At 39.9% G+C, this 17,566-nt stretch overlaps 2 protein-coding genes across 8 annotated transcripts in view; both read right to left on the bottom strand.

Moving 5' to 3' along the window:
- Nucleotides 1-10,785, bottom strand: part of mfsd8l1 (major facilitator superfamily domain containing 8-like 1) — a 103,351-nt gene extending 92,566 nt beyond the window's left edge. For 2 of the 5 annotated variants that reach the window (XM_072255299.1, XM_072255301.1), the window contains exon 1: nucleotides 10,311-10,785. In XM_072255299.1, the coding sequence (XP_072111400.1) occupies nucleotides 10,311-10,386 (76 nt within the window). In that variant the 5' untranslated portion in view covers nucleotides 10,387-10,785. The remainder of the gene's footprint in view (nucleotides 1-10,310) is intronic. The other 3 variants (XM_072255303.1, XM_072255304.1, XM_072255300.1) reach the window with 3 other exon arrangements.
- Nucleotides 10,786-14,896: 4,111 nt separating this feature from the next.
- polr2h (RNA polymerase II, I and III subunit H) overlaps nucleotides 14,897-17,566 on the bottom strand; it is a 29,460-nt gene continuing 26,790 nt past the window's right edge. For all 3 annotated transcript variants that reach the window (XM_072255298.1, XM_072255297.1, XM_072255296.1), the window contains exon 5: nucleotides 14,897-16,412. In XM_072255298.1, the coding sequence (XP_072111399.1) occupies nucleotides 16,295-16,412 (118 nt within the window). In that variant the 3' untranslated portion in view covers nucleotides 14,897-16,294. The remainder of the gene's footprint in view (nucleotides 16,413-17,566) is intronic.

Below are 17,566 nucleotides of genomic sequence, written 5' to 3'. Positions count from 1 at the left end.
CTATGGACCAGATACTACAAGGTTGCCTAGACACTCTGTGTTACCTGGATGACATAATTGTTACTGGTGAAGGTGACAAAGAGCATCTCCAAAATCTCAAGACAGAGTTAAAAAGATTATAAGATTATGGGCTCAGAGCAGGATGCAACAAGTGTAATTTCCTTAAACAATGCCTCACTTACTGTGGTTACACCATTTATGCACAAGCATTACACAAGTGTTCTGAGAAAATTCAAGTAGCGATGGATGCCCCAAGGCCAAAACGGCATGTCACAGCTGTAGTCCATTTTAAAATTTGTCAATTACTCTAACAAATTCTTGCCAAACCTGGCTATTGCACCCATTGAACTCATTACTACAGGAAAATATGGCAATGGACAAAGCAGTGTGAGGTGGCTTTCCAGAATGGTAAAGGAAATGGTTTTGTCAGACACTGTGCTCACACATTCTGTGAACTTTCCCTGTGATGCCTCACAGTCATGTCACATGTTATGAGTGATGGAAGTGAACACCCAATAGCCTTTGCATCATGTTCCCTTACCACTGCAGAGAAAAAGTATGCACACATTGACAGAAAGGCTTCAAGTCTGGTTTAGGGTGTCCTTACATGGGAGAGATTTTGCTCTCATTACTGATTATCAACCACTAGTATCCATTTTCAATCCACAGAAGGGGCTTCCACTAACAGTAGCTTCATGAATGCAGATGTGGGCTGTGGTTCTTGGAGGGCACAATTACGAGATGAAATTCAAGTGGACAGCTAATCATGGAAATGATGATAGATTGTCTGTTTACCGTTGGAAAAGGAAATACCTGAAAAAAAATTAAGAGGACACTCCTCTTGACATATTCTCCCTAATGCAAATCAAAAGTCCTGTTATGGCAGAGATGATCCAACCAAAATGCATAGCAAACCAAAATGACTGGAATGTGCAGAAGAAATTCCAGTTCCCTCATTTTTTTTCTTTACCAGTGCTGAGATGACCTTGTTCTTGTACAAGTTTGTACATAGATACATTGTGTGTATGTGTATATATAGGAGTGACGTGTATTTAATGCTTCAATAATACTTGAGTAATATTGTGAACATATTGTTTGATTCAGCATTCTTTAAGGGTTATATTCACTATGGGTTAAATGGAAAAATACATGAATGGCATACATCAATATGCCACCATGTCATATTTGGGCACCTCACTAAAGTAAAACCATGCGCACACGTTTTCCCAGGCTCTCTAGGAAAACAAGGAAAAAAATGATTTGAGAGGAAAAAGCTAGAAAAAGGGGTGGTTAAAAGACAGTAACACACACAAAATGCTGGAGGAACACAACAGGTCAGGCAGCATCTATGGAAATGAATAAACAGCAGACAGCTTGGGCTGAGACCCTTCTTCAGGGTGAAAGGAGAAGTCAGTTTCTTCAATGTTAAAGAAAACTAATCAAAAGAATGAGGTAACTAGAGGAGGGATGGCAAAACTTTATTACATTTTGGCTTATTGAAAGTACTTATATTTTCACACTGTTCTTTACTAAAGCACTCTGCAGGTGAAGAATGATAGCTTTTTCAGGATTGGAAAACCACTAAAAAAATGAACAGAAGGTAACTAAAGGATCCCAGTGGGGGGGGGGGGGGGAGAGATGAAATAAGAAGAGAAACACCATCAATATCAAAGAGGATACCAAATACTTTTCAGATATATAAAGAGTAAAACAGAGGCGAGAGTAGATCAACCACTAACAAGGGAAAAATCTGCAGATGCTGGAAGTCCACGCAACACACACAAAATGCTGGAGGAACTCAGCAGGCCAGGCAGCATCTATGGAAAAGAGGACGGTCAACATTCCGGACCAAGACTTGAAAGTAGATATAAGAATGCTGGAAAATGATGCTACAGAGATTATAACGGGGACAAGGAAATGATGGACAAACTAGATAATTATTTTGCATCAATATTCACTGTGGGAGACACCAGCAGTATGCTGGAAGTTAGAGAGTGTCAGGGGACAGAAGTGAGTACAGTTGCCATTATTAGGGTGAATGTGCTTGGGAAGCTGAAAGGTCTGAAGGTAGATAAGTCACCAAGACCAGATGGACTACACCCTAGGGTTCTGAAAGAAGTAGCTGAAGAGATTATCAAGGCATTAGTAATGATCTTTCAAAAATCACCCAATTCTGGAATGATTCCAATGAACTGGAAAATTGCAAATGTCACTCCACTCTTCAAGGGATGAAGGCAGAAAAAAAGGAAATTATAGGCTAATTAGCTTGACATTAGTGGTTGGAGTGATTGTTAAGGATATGGTGTCAGGGTACTTGGAGGCACATGGTAAAATAGGCCAAAGTCAGCATGGTTTCCTCAAGGAAGATCTTGCCTGACAAAGCTGTTAGAATTCTCTGAGGAAATAACAAGGGGGATAGACAAAGGAGTATTGGTGGATGTTGTATACTTGGATTTTCAGAAGGCCTTTAACAAGATGCTGCATATGAAACTACAAGAACCAGGCACTTAATGTTGTACAACATTTTTACCTTATATGTCTCCTTTAAATTTGCCCCTTCTTGCCTAAACACATACTCTTTAGTATTTGAAACTAGACTCTAATGATCTTTCCTATGTCTGCCTCACATTATACATTTCCATCAGTTTATCCTCCGGTGTTCAACACTCCAGAGAAAACTATTTACATTTAGAAAATTTCTCCATTTCGCTAATACACTCAAATCATGGCAATATCCTAGTGCAAAACGGGTTCAATTTCTCCATAGCCACATCTGTCCAATAGTGTACCAACCAGAACTGCACACAATTGTCCAAATATGATTTAACTGAAGTTTTATACAACTACAAAATGAATCCCAACTTTATTCTTAATGCCCTGATAAAAACAAGCATGCAAGGCTTTGCCACACTCGCATTGGCACTTCATCCCAACATCCAACACTCTGCACAATGTTCCTAAGGTCCTGCCATTTATCGCATACTTTCTTCTTGCTTTTGATCTCCCTAAATGGAACAATTTACACTTCTCCAGATTAAACTTCATCTGTTGTTTCTTCACCCAAATTTGCAACTGATTTTTATCCTGTATTCTTTGACAATCTTCCTCTTAAGCTCAGAAATGCCACTGTGAATATCAATGACTGAAAACAATGAGATGGAACAAAATCTGTGGATTGGTACAACAAAAGTTGTCAGAATTCAATGTCATTAGACATTTTCACATTAATACAGCAGTGTTTTCCATACAGTTCTACAAAACCACTTTTTTCCACAAATAAAATAACTTGTGGAAAAATTCAATGTCAATCTCAATTTTCTCTTTTTAAATAGTAACACAACTCATTCAATATCGGCTCATAATTGAACATAAAACTGAAATGAAAATTAAGATAATGATTTCCCCACATTTGACAATGCTTTCTAAGACAAATTGAAAATATTTTACACAAGTTTTCTCAGAATTACTGGAGGAATGTTTCATGGCTGTTCTAGAGCTTGGTAGTTTATTTTATATGAATAAATAATTTAATCATAGCTGAATTAATTTGCAAACTAGAACTGACCAATTTGCACAAAGCAGACTGCAACTTCTTTCCTAGGAAACCTCACTTCAATTGGTTATAGAATCAAAGCAGGTGCCAAATGAAATAGTCTGATAAAAGTTCAGTGACCTGGAACACTGGCCTGGATTTGTCAGGAAAATGTCAACATGGAGCTCAGTATGGGAGAGGCGCTTTGAGAACTTTGCCTTGAACGTGTACAACAAGCTTGGCATTAAAATCTAAGCAAAATAACCATTTCCCCTCTTGATTTTGATGCAAATAACTATCACTTACTTTGGACCTTTCGTTTTAAAAAAGTTACCTTGCATTTAGTCTTTCAAGTGCTTTTCTTAATACAATCACTTTCAAAAACTGATAGTGATAAACCAGCAAAGCCAAGGTTCCTAATGTAGCTGGGTGTCAGTTTATTTCTCTCCTATGTGGCTGGAGCATTAAGCTACAATCTACATGATCCCAATACACGGTAGAAATCCCTATCAAATTCCTCCCACTACCCAAATTAAATCCCATTGTATTGTGCAAGGTGCTGTCAAATTAATGTTTTTGCCATTTCCAGGCTGCACATTTCTATAGGTCAGGGTTGGGGAAGAAGAGAAAAAGAGGACAATCACAGTTGGTCTAACCTCTGCTTACATAACATGCCCTCTAGCAAAGTCCAGGTAAACCTCTCCTACACCCTCTCCAAAGCCTCGACATCAGGAGGTCTCAGACATCCAGAATTGAATGAAATACCCCTGCAGCCTAACCAGAGTTTTATAAAGATGCAACAAAACTTTTGTTCTTAAACCCAATGCCTCAATTAATAAAGGCAAGAATGCCATACATGATCATGATTGCCATTCAGTGTACTCTGCTGCTGTAATCAGAATCAGGTTTAATATTACTGGCATATGTCGAAAATTTGTTGTTTTGCGGCAGCAGTACATTGCAATACGTAATAATAAAAAGCAAATTACAGTAAGAAATGTATATTAAAAAGTCAAATAAGTACTACAAAAAGAGAGCAAAAAGGGGAAATAGTGTAGTATACATGTATTGTATTGTCCATTCAGAAATCTGATGGAGAAGGGTAAGAAACTGATCCTAAAATGTTGAGTTTGTGTCTTCAAGCATCTGACCCTCCTCTTTGATGAGAACGAGAAGAAGGCATGTCCTGAGTGATGGGAGTCTTTAATGATAGATGCCACCTTTCTGAGGCATCGCCTTTTAAAAGTGTCCTTGACACCGCAGAGGTAGTGCCCATGATGGAGCCGGCTGAGCTTGCAACTTTCTGAAGCTTTTTCCAATCCTGTGCAGTCACCCCTCTGTACAAAACAGTGATGCAACCAGTTAGAATGCTCTCCACAATATATCTCTACAAGTCTCCTCAAACCACTAATGAAATGTAGCTGCTGTCGTGCCTTCTTTGCATCATTATGTTGGTCTCAGGATAAATTCTCAGAGATTTTGACACCCAGCAACTTGAAACTGCTCTCCCTTTCCACCGCTGATCGTCAATGAGGACTGATGTATGTTCCATCGGCTTCCATTTTCTGAAGACAATAATCATTTCCCTAATGTTGAGTGCAAGCTTCTTATTGTGATACCACTCAACCAGCTGATCTCACTTCTGCATCTGAAATTCTGCCAACAATAGTTGTTTCATTGGGAAATTTAGAGATGGCATTCAAGCTGTGCCTAGTAACACAGTCCTGGGTGAAGAGAGTGTAAAGCAGAGGACTATGGATGTTGATTGTCAATGAGGAGAAGCTATTTCTAATTTGCAATGACTATGGTCTACCGCTGAGGAAGTCAAGGATTCGGTTGCAGAGGGAGGTACAGAGGCCCAGGTTTTGGAGCTTGTTGATTGGTACTGGGGGTAGGAGGGTGTTGAATACTGAGCTGTGATCAATAAACAGCAGTCTGAAGTAGGTATCTCTATTATCCAGGTGATCCAAGGCTGCATGGAAAGCCAGTAAGCCTTTGCATTTGACAAGGCTCCACACGGTAGGCTTATTCAGAAAGTCAGAAGGCATGGGATCCAGGGAAGTTTGGCCAGGTGGATTCAAAATTGGCTTGCCTATAGAAGGCAGAGGGTGGTGGTGGAGGGAGTACATTCGGATTGGAGGCTTGTGACTAGTGGTGTCTCATATTGAAAACAGGTATTTATTCTCTTAAACATATCTATCTATCTATATTTGCAATAATATAGTTTGGAATCAAATCTTTTGTCCTTTCTAGTGGGTGACCTATTCCTTTATAATTGTACATAAAAGTTGCTGGTGAACGCAGCAGGCCAGGCAGCATCTCTAGGAAGAGGTGCAGTCGATGGGTTCTGGGACCTCTACTTTTCATGATTTTTATTAACAACCTGGATGTGGGGGTAGAAGGGTGGGTTGGCAAGTTTGCAGATGACACAAAGGTTGGTGGTGTTGTAGTTAGTGTGCAGAGGATTGTTGAAGGTTGCAGAGAGACATTGATAGGTTGCAGAAGTGGGCTGAGAAGTGGCAGATGGAGTTCAACCTGGAGAAGTGTGAGGTGGTACACTTTGGAAGGACAAACTCCAAGGCAGAGTACAAAGTAAATGGCAGGATACTTGGTAGTGTGGAGGAGCAGAGGGATCTGAGGGTACATGTCCACAGATCCCTGAAAGTTGCCTCACAGATAGATAGGGTAGTTAAGAACGCTTATGGGGTGTTAGCTTTCATAAGTCGAGGGATAGAATTTAAGAGTCACGAGGTAATGATGCAGCTCTATAAAACTCTGGTTAGGCCACACTTAGAGTACTGTGTCCAGTTCCGGTCACCTCACTACAGGAAGGATGTGGAAGCACTGGAAAGGGTACAGAGGAGATTTACCAGGACGCTGCCTGGTTTAGAGAGTATGAATTATGATCAGAGATTAAGGGAGCTAGGGCTTCTTTGGAGAGAAGGAGGATGAGAGGAGACATGATAGAGATATACAAGATATTAAGAGGAATAGATAGAGTGGATAGCCAGCACTTCTTCCCCAGGGCACCACTGCTCAATACAAGGGGACATGGCTTTAAGGTAAGGGGTGGGAAGTTCAAGGGGGATATTAGAAGAAGGTTTTTTACTCAGAAAGTGGTTGGTGCGTGGAATACAAATACACTGCCTGAGTCAGTGATGGAGGCAGATACACTCGTGAAATTTAAGAGACTACTAGACAGGTGTGGGCACGTGGCCAAGTGGTTAAGGCGTTCGACTAGCAAACTGAAGGTCGTGAGTTCGAGCCCCAGCCGAGGCAGTGTGTTATGTCCTTGAGCAAGGCATTTAATCACACAGCACTCTGCGACGACACTGGTGCCAAGCTGTATGGGTCCTAATGCCCTTCCCTTGGAAAACATTGGTGTTGTGGAGAGGGGAGACTTACTGTATGGGCAACTGCTGGTCTTCCATACAACCTTGCCCAGGGCTGCGCCCAAAAGAGTGAAGACTTTCCAGGTGCAGATCCATGGTCTCGCGAGACTAACGGATTACCTCTGACTAGACAGGTATATGGAGGAATTTAAGGTGGGGGATTATATGGGAGGCAGGGTTTGAGGGTCGACACAACAATGTGGGCTAAAGGGCCTGTACTGTGCTGTACTATTCTATGTTCTATGTAAGAGTGCATCCACTGTACACCTATTGTGGCAATGGACAAAATGCAACATGCCCAGGTCCTTCCTTAAGCAGGAGTTCACTCTGGCAATGACCAACCACTCTAAGCATTTCATCACCATAGATGTGAGTGCAACTGGGTGATAGTCATTGAGGCAGCTCACCCTGCTCTTCTTGGACTCTGGTATGATTGTTGCCCTTTTGAACCAGCTGGAAACTTCTGAATGCTACAGTGACAGACTGAAGTCCTTGAACACTCCCTCCATCTGGTTGGCACAGGTTTCAGTGCCCTACCAGGTCAACACCAATTTCAGCAATCAAATGGCCAACAGCACTTAATAATTGAGACTTGAAGAATGTCCACTTGGCAGTGCACTAAAAGCCCATCAACATTAGAAAGTCCATCATTTATCAACTGGTCAAATGAGAAAGCTAAAGGAAGGGGTGAAGTTAACAACCTGTCTTCTGCCTAAATGGTCTGATACAGCCTTCCCAAAATGTTTAATGAATCTGTCAAACAAAAAAAAACTTGTCACTTTCACATAAAAAAAAATCTAAATCTTAAAACCTGCCACCTTTGCTACAGTACTTAATTGGAAAGTTACAGTAGGCATGCATCCAGTTTTTAAGTATGTACATATTTATACTTAAGTTGCTTCTTGACATTATTAGCATATCAGGAATGCAAAGATGCAAGTAAAGCAGAAACTAGCATTCACAATCTGACATGTGTGCCAAAAAAAAATCACAACAGGTGCATATTCCTCAATTATAAAAAATAAAGTTTAAATCCTTCTTCATGCACATCAGCAAGTGATATTATGATCACAAAATTAGAAATATCTTACTTTTTAAATGCATCGCAAAAATATAATCAAAGAAATGAAAAAATAGAATAGATCTATTAACTACTTGCAATACCAGGGCCTAAAATTATTGCTTTGTACTTTATTAATAGTAGTGAGCTTAATTTTGCACCTGTTTTCAATTGACTTTCATGCACCTTAGTTCTCAATGTTATTTGTTTACTTTTTATTGCTTGTACAATTTGTTCTTGTCTTTGATACTTCGGGTGTTTGACGGTCTTCCATTTTAAATTAGTTTCTTTGTTTTGTGGCTGCCTGTAAGGAGACGAATCTCAAGATTGTATATAGTATATATACTTTGCACTTTGAACCTCAGAGCCTTAAATAAGCCAGCAATTGATAGACATAAAAAGCAGAAATGTAATTGCATATATCACACTTTCTACCCAATTTCCTCAATCTTTTTCTGGACTTATAAAATTCCAGACTAAAGATACAGAAAATAATTATGAAATATCAGATTCACTGCCTATAAGAGACACTCAAAAATATAAGTCATCTGTGGAACGTAAAGCATTACTATATCCACATTACTACTGAGACATCCAATAAATGTGTTTTTGAATTAATCTAGTTATACCAATTGGTTCTGTGTCAGGATTACTCTTCACTGTAGTATTCAATTAAAAGGAACCTCACAGCTACAGCCTCATCTCAGGATCCCTCCTACTACTCAATTCTGTCCAATTATGAAACAAGAAAGTTGTAAATTTTATGATCAAGGTGTCAGGAAACATCCCAAAATATCCTTAACAAGAATTTATTTCCAGCACTGTAAATTAACACACAAAAGACTGCGAATACTAGAACCTGAAGCATAAACCAAGTTGCTGGAGGAACTCAGCAGAACAGGCTGATGTCTCAACCCAAAAGATCAATTGTTCACTTCCCTCCACAGATGCTACCAGACCCACTAAGTTCTTCCAGCAGTTTTTTTTTTAAAAAAAGGACTATATAACCATATAACAATTACAGCACGGAAACAGGCCATCTCGGCCCTTCTAGTCCATGCCGAACTCTTACTCTCACCTAGTCCCACCGACCTGCACTCGGCCCATAACACTCTATTCCTTTCCTGTCCATATAGCTGCCCAGTTTAACTTTAAATCAATGTCCCTTGACTATTACCAAAATTGTTTAAACTTTCTTGTTGGTGTGAATTATTTCAGCTAAAGAACCATTCATTAAATCTGTCACACAAATCCCTTAGCATCAGATTACAACATAGCATCCTGTGACAAAAATGGGATTTGTGAGAGCAAAGTGCTGCACTACAACTTTAGAAATCAACAAACAAAACTATACAGTATTTAACATTTCTCAAGATTGGTTTGCTACTAAAAATGTTGCTTCATCTCAAGTGATTGTTCCCTCTTCATTACAAGGTCAGTTTTCGTCGTAAGGAAACTAGATATACTGCAACCAGATATTTATCTCAAATAGAAGAGACATTAAAACTATAAACCTGTAATATTGCCTCAATGCAAAAGAAAGTCTTTGAAAAATGTTGCAATCCTATACAAGTACTAAAAATTACCTCATATGGAAGGCGCAAACACGAGGAATTCTGCAGATGCTGGAAATTCAAGCAACACACATCAAAGTTGCTGGTGAATGCAGCAGGCCAGGCAGCATCTCTAGGAAGAGACGAAGGGTCTCGGCCCGAAACGTCGACTGTACCTCTCCCTAGAGATGCTGCCTGGCCTGCTGCGTTCACCAGCAACTTTGATGTGTGTTGATCATATGGAAGGCACATGATTGTAACTTAATTCAGTACCTGAACTAATGTGTGTTTGAATGTTTCCTTCTAAGTATGTTTAAGCTCGTCCCATTATTAACGTGGCAAACAAGTAGAATGCAAAATTAATTTAACATCAGGTTAAGTTGGAAGGGTCCAGTACAGTCTTAGAGGTCTGAGAAAGAACATAGCCTTCTTCACTCCTTCGTCAACTGATTAAGGTAGGTCTACTTAAAGTTATACGTTGCCCAACCCAGAGTCACTATACTGTACGTCAAATCATGAACCACGACCACGACTCACTGTCCACTATATCAATCCTCGCCTGTTACTTCCTCTTTTTTGCCTAAACTGGCCTCAAGTGGCCCGAATTGAACATCCAACTCCAGTAAATCGCCCCATTCAAGGCTGACTTGAATCACAGTAATGGATCAGAGGATGGGGCGGGACGAGATTGTGGAAACTGAGCCGACAATGGCCGGGGGTAGGGGTTTAAATGGCGTACCGGCTGTGCCCGCTCCATACCGCCCAGTCCTTACCGTACTCGATGCCGCTGAAGAGAAAGAGTAATCCGATAGCGATGTGAGTGAGCCTGCGCTTGGTGCAATGCTCCATCGCACTGCGGCCGCCTCCCTCACTTCTGCGCGGCTGGGCCGCCCAACCACGCGAGGTCAGGTACTGTACTCAGCGACGGCTCCGGCTCCGGCTCCGGCTCTGGCTCTGGCTCTCCCAGCCTCAGCCTGCTGCAGCTGCCGCCGCTGCTGACGGCTCGGGAGCGCGCCTCGCTCACTGGCACGTGCCTGGCAGTGTTTGGACGCGCGCACAGCACCCCGTTGATTTAACCTTTAACGCGGTCAGCGCTGGAAAGTTCGGTGGGCGCCAACTGCAGACGTCGTCCTGCCAGGTGAGGTGGCTTCTGCCTACCCCAGCACCTCCACTGAAGCAAGGGAGGAGCGCTGTCGTCAGCTACCTCACTGGGCAGTACTCGGGCAGAGAATTGGCGGCTCGAATCCCTCTGAAACACAGAAACCACCCCTCCGCTTAAAGGAGAGGGAGCTGCATTCTGGTGTCTTCTGGAAGGTCAGGTGATTTGAGTTAATTCAAAAGTTCAAAGTAAACTATTATCAAAGTACGTATATGTTACTATATACTGCTTTGAGATTCATTTTCTTCCAAGCATTTAAAGGGAAAATGAAACATCATAAAATTTCCGAAAATTATACATAAAGACAGGCGGCCGATGTTCAAACGAAGACAAACTGTACAAATAAAAAACAAAACTGATAACATGAGTTATAAAGAGTCTTTTAAAATAAGTTTGTGAGTCCTAGAATCGGTTTAGAGTAGTGACAGGAAGGGGATTCCATACTTAGTAGACATGATATTCTATGGATGAGTAAGAGACACATGGATAGCATATTGCCTTACAATATACTATTGCAAAATGACGAAGAACTAATGGGGGCAAGGGCAAGGAAGAACTCTAGCACTATGCTGGATATTCAAGTGTCGGGGCAGAAGTGAGTGCAATTGCTGTTACTCAGGAGAAAGTGCTTGGGAAGTTAAAAGTGGATAAGACACTTGGACCAGATGGACTACACCCCAGGGTTTTGAAAGAGGTAACTGAAGAGATTGTGGAGGCATTATTAATGATCTTTCAAGAATCACTAAATTCTGGCATGGTTCCGGAGGACTGAAAAAGTGCAAATGTTACTCCACTCATTGAGAAGGGAGGGAGACAGAAGAAAGGAAATTATAGGCCATTTAGCCTGACCTCAGTGGTTGGGAAGCTGTTGGAGTCGATTATTAAGTATGAGATCTTGGGGTACTTTGAAGCACATGATAAAATAGGCCAAATCAGCTTTGTTTCCTCAAGGGAAAATCTTACCTGTTGGAATTCTTTGAAGAAATAACAAGCTGGATAGACAGAGGAGAATCAATGGGTGTTGTGTACTTGTATTTTCAGTAGGCCTTTGACAAGGTACCACACATGAAGCTGCTTAACAAGATAAGAGCACATGGTATTTACAGGATAGATTCAAACATGGACAGAATGTTGGCAGATTGGCAGGAGGCAAAGACTGGGAATAAAGGGAGCCTTTTCTGGTGTGCTGCCAGTGAGTAGTGGTATTTTGTGGGGGTTGGTGTTGGAACCGTTTCTTTTTACATTATATGTCAATGATTTGGATTACAGAATTGATTGGCTTTGTGGCCAAGTATGCAGATGATACTGAGACTTTATAAAGCCCTGGTTATGTCTCACTTGGGAGCAGATTTGGGCCCCTTATCTGAAAAAAAGAATGTGCTGACATTGGAGAGGGTTCAGAGGAGGTTCACAAGAATGATTCCAGGAATGAAAGGGTTATTATATGAGGAAAATTTGATGGCTCTGGACCTGTACTTGCTAGAACTTAGAAGAATGAGGGGGGAATCAAATGTTGAAAGGCACAGATAGAGTGGATGTGGAGAAGATTTTTTCTATAGTGGGGGAGCTTAGGACCGGAGGGCACAGCCTTAGAATAGAGGGATGTCCATTTGGAATGGAGGTGAAGAGTAATTTCTTCAGCCAGAGGGTGGTGAATCTGTGGAATTCATTGCCACAGGCAGCTGTGGAGGCGAGGTTATTGGGTGTATTTAAGGTGGTGGTTGATAGTTTCTTGATTAGTCAGGGCGTGAAACGTTAAGGGGAGAAGGCAAAATGAGGTTGAGAGGGAAAATAAATCAGCCATGATGAGAAGGCGGAGCTGATTCAAATGGCCGAATGTCCAATTCTACTCCTACCTCTTATAGTCTTAAGGCATCTGTACCTCTTACCTGATGGTAGTAGCGAAAAACATGCATGGTCCTGACGGTGAAGGTCTTTGATGATGGATGCTGCTTTCTTGTGGCAGTGCTCCTTGGAAATGTACTCACTGGTGGGGAAGGCTTTGCCTGTAATGGACTAGATGTATCTATCACTTTCTGTAGCCTTTTCCATTCCTGACATTGATGCAACCAGTTAGGATACTCTTCACTATGCATCTACGGAAATTTGTCAAGTTTTTGGTGACATACTAAATCTCAATGTCCTGTCAATGTTCAAATAATAAATAGGCACGTAATCCATTTACTACCATGGTGGGGTATTACTGGAGTTTTTTTTTTTATTTACCAGGTTTCCCTCGTATACTGATGGCACCACTGAAATAATTTTAAGGCAAGCACCAGACAGCTTGGAGTCAGGAGGCATGCAGAAATTTCAAAAGGATTGGCAATAGATGTTAGTCTTTTCCAATATCAAAGCATCATGGAAATTAAAAATATAGAAAATATAAGATAGAGATTTAGTTAATCTCCTTCATGAAGTGAAAAATGAGGAATGCAGACCAGACAGGTAGACCTTTAAGTATACATCTAAGTGTTGTGTAAATGTACCTCCACCTATCTTCCCCTTTCAGATCTCTACCCTGCAACTGTTGAAAATTTTTCTACCCATCTCCTGTCTAATTTAAGTCTAACCCTGTATTTCTGAAACCTCTGTAAAAGAGAGTAAACAGGAAGTTCCCCTCTAAGATTGTCATTTTATACTTTCTTTTAATCTCTACCTTCTTCTATTCCAATGAAATTAATGTCTACCAAATAGGGGTTACTCATAACTAATATTTACTAGTTCTGACAAATTCTTGCAAACTGTTCTGCATTCACTCCAGTAAATACATCTTCTGTTTCTATATCTTTGAAGATGTAGCCTAACTAGTGTTGTATTCTTTTATAATATAAACCATCACTGAACTTTCTGATGGGGTCCCAACAAAACCCAGTCCAGCTGCAGTAAATTTCTGTACTCAAGTCCATTTACTTTGAAAGTCAACAAACTGTTTTTGTTCTCAATTTCTTGATGCAATTGAACACTTACTTTCAGAGACTGATGCATGACACCCAGGTCTTGTAGCAGCTTTAATTTCAAAGATACGTTTATTCTTAACAAAAAACATACAAAGTAAACCGTGCACAACTTAAACTTAAAATTACATATATATATATATATATATATATATATATATATATATATATATATATACACACACACACACACACACACACTTGAAATTTAGGTTTTTTAAATTTCAGACAGAAACTACTTGCGACCGCGAGGAAAGGTTCACACAGTACAAGTAGTTTCTGTATGTATTCCAATGTACTGCTACTGCAAAACAAAAAAAATTTGCAACATATGTCAGTGATATTAAACCTGATTTGAAAGCTTTTATATTCATTGTTGTTATATTTAGGAGTGTAAACTTGTAATAAAAAATAACAAATATAGCACTGTCATTCATATGGCTCCCTGAGGCCGTATTCCTTTCATTGTTTGAAAGCTTCCCCGCTCCTCCTGGTACAGTAATGGAAGGACCCTTGATTGCATTCCTTCCCCATAGAGCTTCAGCACCAGCTGCATTGAGCTTCAGTGACAACCAACCTGTCTACATTGGTTCTTCTTTGAATCCTCTTCACAGCTTGTAGCCCCCATCTCTGTATGTCATATGCAAACTTAAATACATTATCCAAATCATTCATGTTGTGGATGCCTGGGGTTCAAGCACTTATCCCTAGTGCACTCCAGAATTTGCTGCCACCCAGAAAAACACCCATTTATTCTATGCTTCCTATCTAACCAATTTTCATCCTATGTCTCTATGAGAATCCATCCAAAGTACCGTCATCCTGAGCACTGACATTTTGTGTGGGACATTATGATGGGCCTCCTAAGCATCAAAATAAGTATTCACTGCTTCTCCTTCATCTAATCCACCAGTTACATACTCAAAAAAACACCACTAATAAGTATGCTTTCTTTTTCATAATTGTCTACACCTCTCAAATGTTGTTATTGCAGTTTTTACAACAGATTCTGTTATCATCTCCACTACTGACTTACTAGGTTGTCATTTCGTTCTTTTTTTTAACCTCTTCCTTTCTTTAAAATAGTGGTAATACCACTACATTCCTCCAGTCTGTAGAAACTGCTCCACAGATTCTAAAGAATCTTAGAAGATGACCCCAGTGCATTCACTTTTTCCAGGACCTATTTCTTTTTTGTTCTCTGAGGTGTACATTATCAAGTTCTTTTGTAATAACCCAGAAATTGCAGTTCCAAAATTATCAAATGTTTATTGCATTTTTTTACACTATTTGTGCTTTAGTGGATATTAGTTTTTAAATTAACAGAAATGCAAAACATGAAATATCACATGAATATAATGCATATTGCTGTCATGCCTAGCACACTATTCCTTGGTTTCATTCCTTTCTTGCAACATTGTGAATTTCTCTTCTTCACTCAACTGTTTTGCACTGGGACAATGCAAATGATAAACTGACACACTGACAACTGTTAAGTAGCTTTGAAACACTTTGAGACGCTTCATGTCTCTTTATAAACACTTTTTGTCCCTTCATGGGATTGAACCATGTCTTCACAGGAACAGGCATGTCCCACCATTTAGTTAGATGACAGATGTGTGCTTGTAATCCATTTACCCATCTTTGCTTCACATCCCTTAATACGCTTGCTTTACAAAATCAAACTTTTATTTTTTGAATTTTTAGTTGACCAAACATCAGGAATTAGTGGTATATTATTTTATATGTGCCACGTTTTCTGATTTTACACCAGTATTTCACAATCTGGATTCAGCATATCAAATTCATTATTTTAATTATCTCATTTAGCAGTTTGGTCAATCTTTTAAATATCATAGTAGTGTAACACAGCTTCATAATTTATTTTTTTTAAATTTTGGGCAATATTTAAAACCCAACTAACATGTCATTATTCTGTGTTGGATCTCCTGGATCTCAGAGTAGCAAATTGGATGCTCTAGGTTTTTAATTACCAAAAATGGTAATAGTGGTTAGAGTTCAGAAGCATTTAGAGGTGAAGCACTTGGTGCTCGTAAGTCTAATAAATGAATGTTTGTTATTTAAACCCTTGTGATTATCATCCCGATATGCCTACTTACAGATGTGCATCTTTCCCAAGATTCAATGCCCAAACTAAATGCAATGTTTCACATGGGGAATGATAAAGGCCACTTAAGTATCATTACTTTTCAATTCCATTAGTCCTTTTGGTTACATTTTGGGTTTTTGTGCTCATAAATATGGCCTTTAATTAAAGAGTGTCATTATCAGTTAACTCAGATCTCAATGTCATAGCATTAAATGGCATGTAATGTTATTTTTGAAACAACAAACATTTTTATTTGGATTCTGTTCAAAGAATTCCATTTTACAAACATCAAAAAACGTATACTTCCTTTTCGTGATATGGCCACTAAATTTTTTTGAAAAATTTAAGCCCGTCATTAATTTTAAATAGTTACTTTCCTACGTCATCTCCTTTGAAACAGGGAGAACTGGAAATGTAGGACATTTACAAATTTGGTGTGAGAAATCATTTGTTGACTAATATCAACAAACAAATTTGATTTCATTGATAACTTAAGCACATGTATGATTTCCACATTCCTGTTCTTCTATCTCAGAATGCAAGCTTCTTCATTAGCAGATACACTCGGGAATCCACCTCAAAGCCATGCAAATTATTTGCATCTCCCTGAAGCCTCATAAGTAGACCTCCATAGGAGACATAGGCTGACCTGTAAGAAATGAAAATTCATTTAGTATGTTTGTAACACTTTCAGCAAATAAATAAAATTGAAAATACTGGCTAGAATATACAGGGATATCGATTTTTATAAATGACTTGGTCAAGTAGAAGGGTGGATTAGTAAGTTTGCAGATGGATAATGCAAAAAGTTGTCTGAGGATACAGTGGGACATTGATGCATGCAGAGCGAGGCTGAGAAGCGACATATGTTGTTCAATGCCGAAAAGTGAAGTGATACACTTTGCAAATTCCACCTAGAAGCAGAATACAGGATTAATGGCAGGATTTTTAACAGTGTGGATGAACAGAGGGATCTTGGACTTCCCTCAAAGTTGAAGTATAACAGTGTAATTAAGACAATGTTTGGTGCGTTGGTCTTCATTAGTCAGGGGATTGAGTTAAAAGGTAATATTGCATCTCTATAAAACTCTGGTTGGACTACACGGAGTATTGTTCAGTTCAAGTCACCTCATAATAGGAAGGATATGAAAGCATTAGAGAGGGTGCAGAGGAGATTTACCAACCATGACGGTGCCTTATGTGGATAGGTTGAGTGAGCTAAGGCTATCCTCTTTGGAAGGAAGGAGGATGAGAGGTGTACAAGATGAAAAGGGGCATAGTTCAACTGGATAGCCAGAGACTTCTTCCCAAGGGCAAAAATGGCTAACATCTAATTGCAATACTTATAGACAATAGGTGCAGAAGTAGACCATTCAGCACTTGGAGCCTGCACCGCCATTCTGAGATCATGGCTGATCATCTACTATCAATACCCGGTTCCTGCCTTGTCCCCCTAACCCTTGATTCCCCTATCCATAAGATACCTATCTAGCTCCTTCTTGAAAGCATCCAGAGAATTGGCCTCCACTGCCTTCTGAGGCAGCACGTTCCACACCTCCACAACTCTCTGGGAGAAGTCGTTCCTCCTCAACTCTGTCCTAAATGACCTACCCCTTATTCTTAAACCATGCCCTCAGGTACTGGACTCTCCCAGCATCTGGAACATATTTCCTGCCTCTATCTTGTCCAATCCCTTAATAATCTTATATGTCTCAATCAGATCCCCCCTCAATCTCCTTAATTCCAGCGTGTACAAGCCCAGTCTCTCTAACCTCTCTGCGTAAGACAGTCCGGACATCCCAG

Source organism: Mobula birostris, chromosome 4, assembly GCF_030028105.1.
Source record: "Mobula birostris isolate sMobBir1 chromosome 4, sMobBir1.hap1, whole genome shotgun sequence".
Classification (NCBI taxonomy): Eukaryota; Metazoa; Chordata; class Chondrichthyes; order Myliobatiformes; family Myliobatidae; genus Mobula; species Mobula birostris.
This window is presented reverse-complemented; position numbering and strand designations above follow the sequence as displayed.